Source organism: Pocillopora verrucosa, chromosome 8 (genome assembly GCF_036669915.1).
Source record: "Pocillopora verrucosa isolate sample1 chromosome 8, ASM3666991v2, whole genome shotgun sequence".
In the NCBI taxonomy this organism is placed as follows: Eukaryota; Metazoa; Cnidaria; class Anthozoa; order Scleractinia; family Pocilloporidae; genus Pocillopora; species Pocillopora verrucosa.
The window spans coordinates 11827369-11844208 of NC_089319.1; the positions used below are offsets into that span (position 1 = coordinate 11827369).

A 16840-nucleotide genomic window follows, 5' to 3' on the forward strand; every position below is an offset into this window, starting at 1 on the left:
TTGTTTAAACACTGGTATTTCATTTACACGAAAACATAAATTTGTAAGCATAATGAATATGTCCCCTTTGTCTGGTCTAGCTTTGTCTAGTAAAGGATAGCTGATCATGTTCAGCGTTGTCCCCGTTGGCTTAAAGAGTTATAATCAAGACTTGCTATGCTTGAAACACGACAAAAAGATTGTGCTTTATGATGAGTCAGTTGGGTTTGAACTGATTAAGCACATTTTTAGGTTTGATTGACGATTGGATAAATCCTACTGTTTTTACACCGCTTGATGCTAAAACAGACTTATGAGCAGGAACTTTAAACAGTTCAGTTTGTTTTCCCGTGTCCACTTCGATGGTCTCGTTGTACTCTGTCCCAGTCTCGCTGATTTGAACTTTATAACCCACAACCTGTGAAATAGAAAATGCCAAATTAGAGCGGTGTCTTCTTATTTTCAGAACGGTGCGCTGACCTTTGAATTTTGACAGGTTTGTTGAGATAAGTCGTAAAAATATTTACGTAGAATGTAGCTAGCAAGGACGACAGGAATCGCGATAACGCGTCGGTCTGAGTGAAGTTTATTTACAACATTGTGGCAAGCAAAGAGATTTGTATCTCTAATGAAAGATGCATTTATAAATGCAGTGAAGCTTAAATTTTAAATCCAGTTATTTCAGTAATTGGTTTTGAAACGTTATATTTGTTTCCAAAAATTATACGAGCGAGAGGTAATTAGAAAATGACGGTAAAAGAAGACAGAGAAGGAAAAAAAGGCAAGTTCTTTATGGCATGCAAGATGAATTACTGCTGAGCCTTTTGTTACTGATTATTGGATTGAGAGGAAATAATTAATTTACCTTCTCGGAAGGAGAGCGAGCGGAACGGACGGGACTTGCAGATGTCCAGTTTGCTGTGGCAACAAGCACCAGGAGTACCAGGGCTGGTTTCTACGAAGAACGAACAAAATACATAGAGATTGTCATTAATTAATTTCTTCTAATCACTGAAAACATGAGCCCTTAGTCAACTCATAAAATTTCATCTTACTTCAAGTTTCAAAATTTTTACTTCGATAAAAACTGTTGCCAACAAGATGATGTTGCGTTGGGAAAAATGGGAGACATCCTTTAGATTCTTTCTATGTAACTTAGCCGACATTCAATAATCAAAGTTTAGAAATAAAGATGCAGTTGAAAGTCAATCATAATAATGATGATAATATTCAGTAAAATACAGATACACAGTTGACTAAAAAAAGGCCTGGATCAATACATCAGTTCTAGAAATCTGTTTCAACTGTTTGTGTAGTGCATGCAATTATAACTAGGCAATATCTAAACTTAAACAGTGCCTGTCCACTTACAGCGAGCATAATTGTTTTCTTCTGGGCTCAGTTTTGTTTGGTTTACTCCGTCAATTTTCTTCTTGGTGTTGCTCGTCTCTCTTTGACTGAAGTTGATGTGATTCTAAACCGGGATGTAAGAGTTGCTCTAATTCGCTTCAGCATGAGGGAAATTCAATGGTTATTCTTGGACACGAAGTCATGTAAATTTAATTCATGTATCTTGGAATATTCAGTCGCCCTTGACAAGTTTTTTTTTATTGTTTCTGCTGTTTAACCCACTGCTGCATTTCTAGAATTTGGAGGTTTTGTTCAAATTCAATTATATCTTGAAGTTATGCTGGAAAACTTCTTTTCGATGTAGAATAGAGTGCCAATATTGTGAACTGAATGTACTGCACTGAACTGTTTACAACATAAACACACTTTATCCCAGGGGACAATCTATGCTTAACTTCCTTGTTTTTATGTAATTACACTAATCACTACCTCAGCCAACAGGTGTCTTTTCTCATAGTTTTACTCAGTCTTTGAAACTTTGTCTCTGAATATTACTTCCTTTAAAATACTTACAGCTCAAAAGAAAATCCTAACCACTGAAAATTTCATTTGAATATCCCTACTTAGTGAATAGGGCTTGCATTGAGAACATCTTGGTGGATGTAACAGTTTTCATGGGTTCCTACAAGTTTGTTAATATGATTGTGGAATTTTATAATGCAACGCGAGAATGCCGTCAAATTTGTATTTTGGTTTTACAGCTTTGACCCACTGGGTACACATGCTAGGCGCCTTTGATCTTATCTTCATAAGTGAATGGGTTTACGCTCAACTAACGTGTATCTTTGCATTCGATTGTTTACTCTTTAGATATCAATGCCCGCCTGGCTATGGAATAAATTCATTTGTGATTATAAACTTTCACATCTGTGTTTCACCAATCGCGAAAAAGTAGATGTTCAAGGTTTGACTTACGTTTGTATCCAAACCTTAAGTCAATATTAAACCACGAGAATAAAGAGGTGTTTTCCTATCACATAAGTAAGGACTGACAAGGAAGTAATGATTCAAGGTTATTGTCCTCTAAAGCAGGAAGAAAATCACGAAGAACGATAGAGACAGGGTAGAAATACTGTAAAATAGAAATAAACAATTTCAAAAGTGCCCACGTCCTTTCTGTGGGGCCTGCGAAAGAGCGTAACCGAACCTGTATGACAATAAAACTCCTATTGTAGATTTCATTTACTACCAACCATTTTAATATCGCAATTTCCTTGTTTATCAAGAGCGAGTTTACCATTCTACAAAATATCCTGGAAAGATTACCAAACATGCTTGATTCCTTACATAAGCATAAGTAAAGAAAATAAATACTGTCATTCACTGCAAATGTTTGGGAAATACCGTGATTGCTGACTTACATCGACTCACTTGAAAGACAAAATAATCATACTAAATATTAAACGACGAGGAGAAAAAGAACCTAGATAGCGTGTATTTTTGATTACATAAAGCTCAGAGAAAACATTGACATTTATTTCAACCGACGGAAAATATTCATCTCTTACAACCTTTGATCTACAGAAAGGAGATGGCGAGTAAACTTTTAAAACACAGATTACTGGTTATCAACTCTAAAGTACAAAACACAAACAGCGGTCGGATAAAGGTGACACTGAGCTACCACTTCACTTCAAATAATTCTTAAAATGAGTACAATGACCTAGAAACAGAGAGCACATAGGAAATTCCAATGAAGTTTACGAACAATGACAAATTAGAGTTTTTCCACGGAAAATGAAAAATAATTATGTTATCTTCAGAAAAACAGAAGTAAGTCTTAACACGATTAGACAGTGAATGAAAGTATTTCTCTACAAAACATTTGCAGTGTTGCGCGTACCCATAATTATTACTCAGGAATCAGTTAACATGGCCGCCATCATTCTCGCGATACGTTGCGTGATATTTGCCTTGCTTTCAGCGAGCAAGGAACTTGATAGTATTTCGTCATTTTCTTGGGGGATACTTTGTTGCAGGCTTTTAGGCTTGAAGTATACATCAAGACTTGTATAAATTAATTGAAAGACACTGTGAATTGTTAAAGCAGTTTACTTTTGCTATATTAAAATTATTTCTGCTTTGCTGTATTGTCTATCTCTTGCACTTTCTTCCCGATTTTAGGAGACACTTACCTTGGATCTTAAAACTTCCTTGTTATTCCCTGTTTGTTTGGTAACCAATCATTTCTCCTGGTGCTGACGTATTTCGAATTTTCAGTTTCATATAAACTTAATTCTTGAAAACTAATTGTCAGAGAATGCCTCAGACATCAGTGTTCCGTGATTGCTGAAACACCGAAGCATTGAAAATGACACTTGAATTTGATAAGTTTTGGAATCATTATCGATCATTAGCATTTGAATGCCAAGATACCTGTTCACTGAGCGTAAACCCAGTAACGAAATTGAATTAAAAACGAGCCGAAGATGAGTGTTAAAGGGTCTTTCTGGAGACAACAGAAATTAACACAAGTTCCACTTTGCAGCAAGATATTTTAGAAACATTTAAAACCAAAAGAAAGCTGTTACAAACCCAAAATCCATGGAGATGTTATGGTTGCTGAGCACAGATAATGAGATGTTTGATTTCACCACATCCTGCGCGCGGAATACTTTGAGGTTTTAACAAAGTGTCAAAGGCCAAATATCAACTCTGAAAAAATCCACCTTGTTGTCTGAAACAAAAATTAATTAGTGTGACAAGATATCTAAGGAAGGAACAAGGAAGTTAAGAATAGAATTCCTACGAGGATTAGGTGTGTAGATGTTGCAAACAGCTGCAAACCATTCAATGAACGAATTTGATGTTCCAGTTTCTGTTTAAAAGGAGTTTTTTAGTGTCTTATCAAGGAATGAATAAAGCTGATTGAAGAACCTCATTATCAAGTTTACAAGGAAGAACAAACACATAAAAACTGGTCAAGGATGAATGAATTTTCTAAGAAATATGAATGAAAAATATAGATCCAAAAAAAATTTAGACGCACGATTTTGCTGACGCTTACCAATGCGCATGTTACCCGAAATATGGGATTCCGATAAAAATCTATAATCTCTTGATGAAACGAATGCAATTAGCTCGAATAAAAACTAAAATAGGGAATTCGAAGTTTGACAAACATGTCCTTGTAAAAGCACCAATTTTTGTCATGAAAGGTGTTGGCTAACATAAAAACATCGGTAACAACTGCAAACTATTCCGAAATCGCGAAAAAAATAGCCAAAGCGTAAACATCTTTTAAATCTGTTTTGTTACACACGGTCCAAAATTGTATTCATCACAAAAGCTGCTTGAATCGGTGTTTCTAAGAAAAGATTGTAGACTATTGTTTATAATCTAAAGTGTTATAAACTATTTGTTTTAGTCTTATCTTATAATACTGTGCCACCTCGGAACATTAGCAGATACAATTTCATAAACTAGGGCAATTTTATGTTGCCGAGAATGCGCACTAATCGTTACACGAACACATTTGTTCAATCTATGTCCAATTGGTAAAACTTTTATACGTAGTTTTTTCTATACAGTCATTTTATAACAAATGAAATTGTTATTTTACATATGTGTATGTAACTTTAACTTTTTGTAAAATCATGCAATAGTCCATTTTACAGATGTGTGCTAGGTTGCCAGGCCTTTGAACAGGAGTGAGGCTAAGGGTGACCTTGTTATGATACAAACCTTGCTGCTTTTCAAATGCAAGTTTCTTTGTTATCATGCTAACTATATACTTCTCTCTATCACAACAAGGTCACCTTCAGCCTCACTCCAAATCAAAGGCTTGGCAATTAAGTACACTACTGTAAAATGGCCTATTCAGCCTTAGGAGGCTGCAGATTTGAATATTTTCATAATCACCTTATCTATCTCCATCTATGTCCAGGTTCTCAGTGTGATCAGAAAGTGGCGAAGATTGGTGGTGTGACTGTGGGCTGATATTTTTGAAGCTCTTTTTTCTGAACTTCTCAGTGATTCCAAAACAATGAGACTTTCGGGAAAGCTAAACCAATAATACTCGCGCTGTCAAAATTTCGTTTGTCTCGACTTTGTGTGATGCTTTTTTCATGTACATTACTAACAAGTAATAACATGATTTCTCTTTTCACAAAGAGTCATTTTGGTTCACGTTACGAGGGAGATCACTCTACGAAGAAGTGAAACCTCCTTACCAATCAAAAGTTAAAGGGACCTTCCTCTGTTATGAAAATAGAGGAAAACGTTTGAGCAAAATGCAGATTAAGTCAAGGGTGGTATCAAGCCCCCTCATTACTCGATAACAACAGCAAGTGATACCTTTGTGAAACTTAAAAGCTTGCTTTTTATTGAAATCACACTCAGCAGTATTAAAAAAAAAGATATGAAATCATTAGTATAAAAACCCTTAACATGACATTACGTGACATTACGTATCATTTCTAACGATGTAGTTGCTGTAATAAGCAAAATTATTGTAAAAAAAATGATATTAAAAACAAAAGGACTTAAAATAAAAACCAACCTCGGGACTAAATGTCTGTAGTGCTAAACTATTTTTGCTTCTCAGCCTTGGCTTCCTTAGACTCCTGATACTATCAGCTTCAGTCAGTACAGATTTCAACTACATTGCTAATTGAAAATACGATCTCATGCATGGGAAACGGTGAATTTCTCTCTATTCAAAATTGTTACTTTCAGTAAAACGGTGTCTATCGAATTCGAAATATGAGCAACGCAACAACGGCGCCGAGACCACATCTCACTAAAAGCTAGACTATTAACGACACTAAGGCCTAGTTCAAACGTCGATCTTTACATGTACCGAACCTAATTGCAATTTGGGTCGACTCGAATAATTAAGAGCGGCAGTTGATTCAAACGTCAATCCGAATTTAGTCGATCCTAATTGCAAAACTGAACATAACTCCATTGTAGTCAGCGGTTAATGCCTACCAAAATGGCAGAAAAAAATGCGGGAAGCACAACTTGTGGAAATGAAGAGCTTGTTTTTCTTGCAAATGCGATTAAGGAGGGTAAAAAAAGGCGACTCAAGATGCAGTTAGCATTAAACAACCTTGCTGCCAGGAGAAGACGAGTTTTGGATTTGGCTTGCCTTCTATTATTGCTTATTTCCCAAAGGAACATCACAGTTCCTCGTCCAGTTCGTTCGTGTCGTCGACTGAAAAGAAATTCTGGCTGGTGGGAAAATGTTTGCAACAATTATCAATTTAAAACAAGAGGAGCACGAGCCTTCCTCCTTTCCCGCCATATTGTTTGAATGGTTCGAAGGCTTTCGCGCATGGCACGTAAGTGAACTTTCTTGAATTGTGGGTAAAACATAATTATTTTAACGTATGTATAATGTATGCATTAAGTTCGGTACATGTAAAGTACGACGTATGAATCAATGCCGATCTTTTACCGTTCTATCCGACTAGCCGAGTCGGATAGAACGGCACTGTCGATCCGAATACAAATCTGCCGATCCTAATTGATTCAAACGTCGATCTTTACATGTACTTAATAGAAACGTTAGGTTCGGTACATGTAAAGATCGACGTTTGAACTAGGCCTTAGGCCTAGTTCAAACGTCGATCTTTACATGTATTTGTATTCGGATCGACAGTGCCGTTCTATCCGACCCGTTTTAAAACCACAAAATATACCTGTCCAAGCCAAATTCAAAACTCGTCTTCTCCTGGCAGCAAGGTTGTTTAATGCTAACTGCATCTTGAGTCGGCTTTTTCTACGTTATAATCGAGTTATAATCGAGTTATAATCAAGACTTGCTATTGTATTTTATTTACACGAAAACATAAATTTGTAAGCATGATGAATATGTCCCCTTTGTCTTGTCTAGTAAAGGGTAGCTGCTCATGTTCAGCGTTGTCCCAGTTGGCTTAAAGAGTTCTAATCAAGACTTGCTATGCTTGAAACACGATAAAAAGATTGTGCTTTATGATGAGTCAGTTGGGTTTGAACTGATTAAGCACATTTTTTAGGTTTGATTGACGATTGGATAGATCCTGACGTTTTTACACCGCTTGTCGCTAAAACAAATAGACTTACCGTCTTAAAGTCGTGCAAAATATTGCTTTCGTCCACGTCATTATGAGCAGGAACTTTAAACAGTTCAGTTTGCTTCTCCGTGTCAACCTCGATTGTCTAGTTGTACTCTGTCCCAGTCTCGCTGATTTGAAGTTTATAATCCACAACCTGAGAAATAGAAAATGCTCAAATTAGAGCGGAGGTACGCTGATCTTTGAATTTTGACAGGTTTGTTGAGATAAGTCGTAATAATATTTACGAAGAATGTAGCCAGCAAGGACGACAGGAATCGCGATAAGGCAACGGTCTAAGGCAAGTTTTATTACACATTGAACATTGTGGCAAGCAAAGAGATTTATATCTCATGAAAGATGCATCTATAAATGCAGTGAAGCTTAAATTTTAAATCCAGTTTTTTAATAATTAGTTTTGAAACGTTTTAGTTATTTCCAGAAATTATACGAGCGAGAAGTAATCAGAAAGTGACGGTAAAAGACAGAAAAGGAAAAAAAAAACGCAAGCTCTTTATGGTATGCAAGATAAATTACTTCTGAGCCTTTTGTTGCTAATTATTGGATTGAGAGGAAACAATTTACCTTCCCAGAAGGGGAGCGAGCGGAGATGTCCAGTTTGCTGTGGCAACAAGCAGTAGGAATAGGAAGGCTGGTTTCTACAAAGAACTAACAAAATACATAGAGATCGTCATTAATTACTTTTATTAATTTCTTCTAATCACTGAAAAACACGAATTGAAGCCCTTAGTCAACTCATAAAATTTCATGTAACTTGCAGATGTCCAGTTTGCTGTGACAACAAGCAGCAGGAATACGAGGGCTGGTTTCTACAAAGAACGAACAAAATACATAGAGATTGTCATTAATTACTGTTATTAATTTCTTCTAATCACTGAAAAACACGAGATGAAGCCCTTAGTCAACTCATAAAAGTTCATTTACCTTCTAGTTTTAAAATTTTTACTTTAATAAAAACTGTTGCCAACAAGATAATGCCATGTTAGGAAAAACGGGAGACAACCTCTAGATTCTTTCTGTGTAATTTTGCCGACATACAATAAACAAATTTTAGAAATAATGATGCAGTTGAAAGTCAATCATCATAAAGATGACAATATTCAGTAAAATCCAGATACACGAAAAATTTAAATGAACAATATAGATCAGTTCTAGAAACCTGTTTCAATTGTTTGTGTGGTGCATACAATTATCTTTCTATGCCGTACTTAATGCTATGCATATGCATTACTAATGCATATTTTAATTTTATGTTTCAGCGAGGGGTACATTGTATTCTTGATAATTCATTTTAGATTTCGAAGAAATATCAGGGTGCGTGGAAAAGAAATATCAGAAGTGTTTGCTGCATAAGGTATTTTTTTCGATTAACTGGTGGGTTAATTTAACAGATACTGTGTTGTGACTTCGGTGATTGTTTCCAGTTGTTTCTGGCATCTTATGTTAGTGCATCATGCACCTTCCATCGTACAACACACGTGATTCTAAACCGGGATGTAAGAGTTGCTCTAATTCGCTTCAGCATGAGGGAAACGGGAAATTCAATGGTTATTCTTGGACATGAAATCTTGTTAATTTAATTCATATATCTTGGAATATTCAGTCGCCCTTGACAGCTTTTTTTATCGTTTCTGCTGTTTAACCCACTACTGCATTTCTAGAATTTGGAGGTTTTGTTCAAATTTTAATTACATCTTGAAGTTATGCTGAAAAACTCCTTTTCGACGTAGAATAGAGTGCCGATATAGTGAACTGAATGCACTGGACTGAACTGTTTACGACATAAACACACTTTATCCCAGAGGGCAATCTATGCTTACTTTCCTTGTTTTTATTTGATTACACTAATTGCTACCTGTCTCAGCCAACAGGTGTCTTTTCTCATAGTTTTACTCAGTCTTTGAAACTTTGTCTCTCTATATTGCTTCCTTTCAATGCTTACAACGGAAAGGAAAGGAAAATCCTAACCACCGAAAATTTCATTTTGAATATCCCTACTTAGCGACTATGGCTTGCACTGAGAACATCTCGGGGGATATAACAGTTTTCATGGGTTCCTACAAGTTTGTCAATGTGATTGTGGAATTTTATAATACAACGCGAGAATTCCGTCAATTTTGTATTTTGGTTATAAAAAGCTTTGACCTAATAAGTACACAGGCTTAGCGCCCTTGATCTTATCTTCATAAGTGAATGGGTTTATGCTCAATTAACGTGTATCTTTGCATTTGATTGTTTACTATTTAGATAACAGTGCCCACCTGGCTATGGAATAAATTCATTTGTGATCATAAACTTTGACACCTGTGTTTCACACCTCTTACATCGACTCACTTGAAAGACATAAATAATCATACTAAATATTAAACTACGAGGAGAAAAAAGAACCTAGATAGCGTGTATTTCTGATTACAATTTTTAGGGTGGTATCATTAATCGATAACAACAACAAGTGATACCTTTGTAAAACTTAAAAGCTTGCTTGTTTATTGAAATCATACTCAGCAATTAAAACAAAGATATGAAATCATTGTTATAAAAACCCTTAACATGACATTATGTATCATTTCTAACGATGTAGCTGCTGTAATAAGCTAATATATTGTAACAAATTAGACTAAAAAACAAAAGGACTTAAAATAAAAACCATACTCTGAACTGAATGTCTGCAGTGCTAAAATATTCTTGCTTCTCAGCCTTGGCTTCCTAAGACTCCTGATACTATGAGTTACAGTCAATACAGATTTAAACTACATTGCTAATTGAAAATACTATCTCATGCATGGGAAACGGTGAATTTCTCTCTATTCAAAATTGTACTTCTAATTAAAACGGTGTCTATGGAATTCGAAGTATGAGCAACACCACAGCGGCGCCGAGAACACATCTCACTAAAAGCTGGACTACTGACGACACTAACTTAAAAATGTAAAAAAGAAAGAGCTACTATGGGTTCAATTATTACTGCTTATCTTGAGGGTAACAAATGAAAAAAAGCGTTAACTGTTTATGATATAATAAACACCTGATTTCCGTTAACATTTTGTCTTCAACACGGTGAAGATACCTACATATCGGTAGGTGTGTTTCGCCCATAATATGGGCGTGGCCTATAGTATGTTGGACGTCGGCAAACATATTGGGAACAATATACATAGCGAACGTGGTGCTTTAACCTACAAAACCACAAAAAACACTCCCGGATCGTAACGCATGTGCGCGAAGCTACCTTGGTTTCAATTTTCCAGTATCCTCCACTATTGGAACACCAACACTTATCCCAGTAAGTAACGGTGCCTTTTCCACCTGCGCACAGATTGCAAGGGTGAATTGGCCGAAATGATCTCGCATGTCGACGACTGCGATGTTGCGTTCCTGTTGCAAAAAGAAAAGACACAACTGCATTAAATGGGTCACAGCGATGTAAAGTTTGCAAAACAAGAGCAAAACATTGAGAGAAATACCTCAATTAATTTCCTGCAGGAACTTACGACATCTAGATATTTTAGAAATTTCTATCACCTTCAAGATTCACCAGGTGTCTCAATATTTTTCATTCTTTAATTCTTTCACGGGACAGCTTCGTATGGGTTCTCTCCGTAAATTAATAAAAGTCAAAAGGAAAGCGCGAACGCCATTTAGCTTCCTTTTTTTTTAGGTATACGCATTTCTCACTCACCTTCTGTCTCAACCCTTGTTGAAGTCAATGAGTCATCCATTATTTTCACCTGATAAATCGGGTATTGTGGACAAAAGTTTGCCAACTCCTCGCTAAGTTCAGACCGATCAGCCATCTCATCGTCCACTGTCCACTTGCTTTCAATAATTTTGGTCTTGTCCTTGTCTTATTCCTGCAAAACAGGAAAAGATTTCTTAGTACTTTCAGCTATCCCTAAGCAAAAGAGAAATCATGCGTCTCTTGTACTTCTCACCAATCGGTGCACTAGTCAGCTAGCAATCAGGACAATTCCTAATTGATAATTAACGAATTGTTTTAGAATTTTTCAGCAACGTGTCTTTCGGTGAAAGAGAAACTATGCGTATCCCACAATGTTCACATATCAGTACATTGTATTCTTTGGTAAGCCAGCCGCCAGGACAAAACTATTGAAACCCGTACCCACATATTTCTCCTCTTGAATTTTTTATTGGTTTCTCAACAATAGACTGGGATACCTGGTTAAGTTTCCAAAATGTTCCCAGCTTCTTATAATGATCCAAGATCGAGATGCGAGACATTTAAGTGGCAGCACCTCGATCGATGATTATAGCAAATAGTTAGCAAATAAAGACTTAACAGCAGTTGTGTTTTTTACTAAAAAATGAAAGATTAGGGAATTTTGTGACCGTTTTATTTCTTTGCCATCTAATAATGTTTTGAAAACAGTCTCTTGGAGTCGTTTTTCTGAAGAAAGGAACATGTCCTTACCTCTGTCCGGTCAAGATCACTCTCGAGTTTTGCCGGTGTTGGCACCTCTTCTGTCAGTGGCATTAGGTAGCATATCTTTTTTTCCGGCAACAGCATCATAGTCATATTCTGTTTTATGATAAAAGAGGAATTTTTTTTCGATAATCCCAATGTTGTTTAAACACTGATATTTCATTTACACGAAAACATAAATTTGTAAGTGTAATGAATATGTCCCCTTTGTCTGGTCTAGCTTTGTCTATTAAAGGATAGCTGATCATGTTCAGCGTTGTCCCAGTTGGCTTAAAGAGTTATAATCAAGACTTGCTATGCTTGAAACACGATAAAAAGATTGTGCTTTATGATGAGTCAGTTGGGTTTGAACTGATTAAGCACATTTTTAGGTTTGATTGACGATTGGATAAATCCTACTGTTTTTACACCGCTTGACGCTAAAACAGACTTACCGTCTTAAAGTCGTGCAAAATATTGCTTTCGTCCACGTCATTATGAGCAGGAACTTTAAACAGTTCAGTTTGTTTTTCCGTGTCCACTTCGATGGTCTCGTTGTACTCTGTCCCAGTCTCGCTGATTTGAACTTTATAACCCACAACCTGTGAAATAGAAAATGCGGTGTCTTCTTATTTTCAGAACTGTGCGCTGACATTTGAATTTTTTACAGGTTTGTTGAGATAAGTCGTAAAAATATTTACGTAGAATGTAGCTAGCAAGGACGACAGGAATCGCGATAATGCGTCGGTCTGAGTGAAGTTTAATTACAACATTGTGGCAAGCAAAGAGATTTGTATCTCTAATGAAAGATGCATTTATAAATGCAGTGAAGCTTAAATTTTAAATCCAGCTATTTCAGTAATTGGTTTTGAAACGTTTTATTTGTTTCCAAAAATTATACGAGCGAGAGGTAATTAGAGAATGACGGTAAAAGAAGACAGAGAAGGAAAAAAAGGCAAGTTCTTTATGGCATGCAAGATGAATTACTGCTGAGCCTTTTGTTACTGATTATTGGATTGAGAGGAAATAATTAATTTACCTTCTCGGAAGGAGAGCGAGCGGAACGGACGGGACTTGCAGATGTCCAGTTTGCTGTGGCGACAAGCACCAGGAGTACCAGGGCTGGTTTCTACAAAGAACCAACAAAATACATAGAGATTGTCATTAATTAATTTCTTCTAATCACTGAAAACATGAGCCCTTAGTCAACTCATAAAATTTTATCTTACTTCAAGTTTCAAAATTTTTACTTCTATAAAAACTGTTGCCAACAAGATGATGTTGCGTTGGGAAAAATGGGAGACATCCTTTAAATTCTTTCTATGTAACTTAGCCGACATTCAATAATCAAAGTTTAGAAATAAAGATGCAGTTAAATGTCAATCATAATAATGGTGAAAATATTCAGTAAAATACAGATACACAGTTGACTAAAAAAGGACTTGATCAATACATCAGTTCTAGAAATCTGTTTCAACTGTTTGTGTAGTGCATGCAATTATAACTAGGCAATATCTAAACTTAAACAGTGCCTGTCCACTTACAGCGAGCATAATTGTTTTCTTCTGGGCTCAGTTTTGTTTGGTTTACTCCGTCTATTTTCTTCTTGGTGTTGCTCGTCTCTCTTTGACTGAAGTGTGACGTGCACTGTAACTTGGACGTGCTTTGCTTCTTTTTATGCCGTACTTAATGCTATGCATATATATGCATTATTAATGCATATTTGAATTTTATGTTTCAGCGAGAGGTACATTTTATTCTTGATAATTCATTTTAGATTTTCAGGAAATATCAGGGAGTGTGGAAAAGAAATATCAGAAGTGTCTGCTGCGTACGGCATTTTTTTACGATTAACTGATGGATTAACTTAACTATTGCTGTGTTGTGACTTCGGTGATTGTTTACAGTTGTTTCTGGCATCTTATGTTAGTGCATCATTCACATTCCATCGTACAAAACACGCGATTTTAAACCGGGAAGTAGGAGTTGCTCTAATTAGCTTCAGCAGGAGGGAAACGGGAAATTCAATGGTTATTCTTGGACACGAAGTCATGTAAATTTAATTCATATATCTTAGAATATTCAGTCGCCCTTGAAAAGTTTTTTTCCGTTTCTGCTGTTTAACCCACTACTGCATTTCTAGAATTTGAAGGTTTTGTTCAAATTTAATAATATCTTGAAGTTATTTTGGAAAACTCCTTTTCAACGTAGAATAGACTTTTAATAAACTTTTAAAACACAGATAACTGGTTATCAACTCTAAAGTACAAAACACAAACAGCGGTCGGATAAAGGTGACACTGAGCCACCACTTCATTTCAAATTATTCTTAAAATGAGTACAATGACTTAGAAACAGAGAACATATAAGAATTCTAATTACTTTCGCGAACAATGATAAGTTAGAGTTCTTCCACAGAAAATGAAAAATAATTGTGTTATCTTCAGAAAAACAGAAGTAAGTCTTAACACGATTAGACAGTGAATCACAGTATTTCTCTGCAAAACATTAGCAGTGTTGCGTGTATCCATAATTAATACTCAGGAAATAGTTAACATGGCCGCCGTCATTCTCGCGATATGTTGCGTAATATTTGCCATGCTTTCAGCGAGCTCGGAACTTGATAGTATTTCGTCATTTTCTGGGGGGATACTATGTTGCAGGCTTTTAGAATTGAAGCATACATCAAGACTTGTACAAATTAATTGAAAGACACTGAGGATTGTTAAAGCAGTTTGCTTTTGCTATATTAAAATTATTTCTGCTTTGCTGTATTGTCTATCTCTTGCACTTTCTTCCCGATTTTAGGAGACACTTACCTTGGATCTTAAAACTTCCTTGTTATTCCCTATTTGTTTGGTAACCAATCATTCCTCCTGGTGCTGACGTATTTCGAATTTTCAGTTTCATATAAACTTAATTCTTGAAAACTAATTGTCAGAGAATGCCTCAGACATCAGTGTTCCGTGATTGCTGAAACACCATAGAAAATTCTTGAATGACACTTGAATTTGATAAGTTTTGGAATCATTATCGATCATTAGCATTTGAATGCCAAGATACCTGTTCACTGAGCGTAAATCCATTAACTAAATTGAATTAAAAACGAGCCAAAGATGGTTATTAAAGGATCTTTCTGAAGACAACAGAAACTAACACAAGTTCCACTTTGCAGCAAGATATTGTAGAAACATTTAAAACCAAAAGAAAGCTGTTACAAACACAAAATCCATGGAGATGTTATGGCTGCTGAGCACAGATAATGAAATGTTTGATTTCATCACATCCTGCGCGTGGAGTACTTTGAGGTTTTAACAAAGTGTCAAAGGCCAAATATCAACTGTGAAAAAATTCCACCTTTTTGCCTCAAGCACTATCAGTTAGTGTGGCAAGATAGTTAAGGAAGGAACAAGGAAGTTAAGAATAGAATTCCCAGGAGGATTAGGTGTGTAGATGTTGCAAACAGCTGCAAACCATTCAATGAACGAATTTGATGTTCCAGTTTCTGTTTAAAAGGAGTTTTTTAGTGTCTTATCAAGGAATGAATAAAGCTGATTGAAGAGCCTCATTATCAAGTTTACAAGGAAGAACAAACACATAAAAACTGGTCAAGGATGAATGAATTTTCTAAGAAATATGAATGAAAAATATAGATCCAAAAAAAATTTAGACGTACGATGTTGCTGACGCTTACCAATGCGCGTGTTACCCGAAATATGGGATTCCGAGAAAAATCTATATTCTTTCGCTGAAACGAATGCAATTAGCTCGAATGAAAATGAAAATAGGGAATTCGAAGTTGAAAAAACATATCCTTGTATTGTATTCTTCACAAAAGCTGCTTTAATCAGTGTTTCTAAGAAAAGATTTAACCACAAAGAAGGCACTGTAGCTCTCGCTGAAGCGCTGTGCTCCTTTTACACATTAATAATGCATAAACAGAGCCCTGAACACCACATAAAAGGAGGCCAAGCCCAGCTAAGCTGAAGCTTTGTTTATTTACTAGATCTTCGTTAATCGTTACAATGAAATAAAACCTACATCGGAGATATAAATATATGCAGTTGAAATAAGAGTCCCGTTCGAAGTAGCGTCTGCCTCATGACACGGAAAGACGATAAATGCCTCGGGGCACTAACCCGAACTTTTGAAAGATGTGGTAAATGACGAGACGAGTTCACTTTTTTACTAGCATACTGTTTGAAACTTCTTGAAAATTAAAGAACTCTCAAACATGTTTACGCTTTGGTGTGAATGAGATATAAGTTAAACCATTTTACTTCGCGATTTCGGAATAGTTTGCAGCTGTTACCAATGTTTTTGTGTTAGCCAACACCTTTCATGACAAAACTTGGTGCTTTTACAAGGATATGTTTTTTCAACTTCGAATTCCCTATTTTCATTTTCATTCGAGCTAATTGCATTCGTTTCAGCGAAAGAATATAGATTTTTCTCGGAATCCCATATTTCGGGTAACACGCGCATTGGTAAGCGTCAGCAACATCGTACGTCTAAATTTTTTTTGGATCTATATTTTTCATTCATATTTCTTAGAAAATTCATTCATCCTTGACCAGTTTTTATGTGTTTGTTCTTCCTTGTAAACTTGATAATGAGGCTCTTCAATCAGCTTTATTCATTCCTTGATAAGACACTAAAAAACTCCTTTTAAACAGAAACTGGAACATCAAATTCGTTCATTGAATGGTTTGCAGCTGTTTGCAACATCTACACACCTAATCCTCCTGGGAATTCTATTCTTAACTTCCTTGTTCCTTCCTTAACTATCTTGCCACACTAACTGATAGTGCTTGAGGCAAAAAGGTGGAATTTTTTCACAGTTGATATTTGGCCTTTGACACTTTGTTAAAACCTCAAAGTACTCCACGCGCAGGATGTGATGAAATCAAACATTTCATTATCTGTGCTCAGCAGCCATAACATCTCCATGGATTTTGTGTTTGTAACAGCT

The 16840-nt window shown here is 36.0% G+C and overlaps 1 protein-coding gene and 1 pseudogene across 2 annotated transcripts; both read right to left on the reverse strand.

The window, feature by feature from the left end:
• Positions 1–175: 175 nt before the first annotated feature.
• On the reverse strand, positions 176–5454 carry LOC131780416 (uncharacterized). 2 transcript variants are annotated; one of them, XM_066171382.1, is made up of 5 exons: positions 5251–5454; positions 3925–4066; positions 1351–1453; positions 845–934; positions 176–397 (listed from the first exon to the last, which is right to left on the reverse strand). In XM_066171382.1, the coding sequence occupies exons 3-5, from the start codon at positions 1357–1359 to the stop codon at positions 197–199; spliced, it is 300 nt and encodes a 99-aa protein (XP_066027479.1). In that variant the 5' UTR covers positions 1360–1453; positions 3925–4066; positions 5251–5454; the 3' UTR covers positions 176–196. The 2 variants fall into 2 exon arrangements, with proteins under 2 accessions (XP_066027479.1, XP_066027478.1); XM_066171381.1 differs by lacking the exons at positions 3925–4066; positions 5251–5454 and adding an exon at positions 3525–3704.
• A 4401-nt stretch (positions 5455–9855) lies between these two features.
• On the reverse strand, positions 9856–13521 carry LOC131780410 (uncharacterized; annotated as a pseudogene).
• Between the last annotated feature and the right edge of the window lie 3319 nt (positions 13522–16840).

Coding starts and splice junctions, on each gene's coding strand:
- LOC131780416 (XM_066171382.1), bottom strand. Junction 398..844: donor CTCGCTCTCCTTCCGAGAAG/GTAAATTAATTA, acceptor TCTATTTCACAG/GTTGTGGGTTATAAAGTTCA.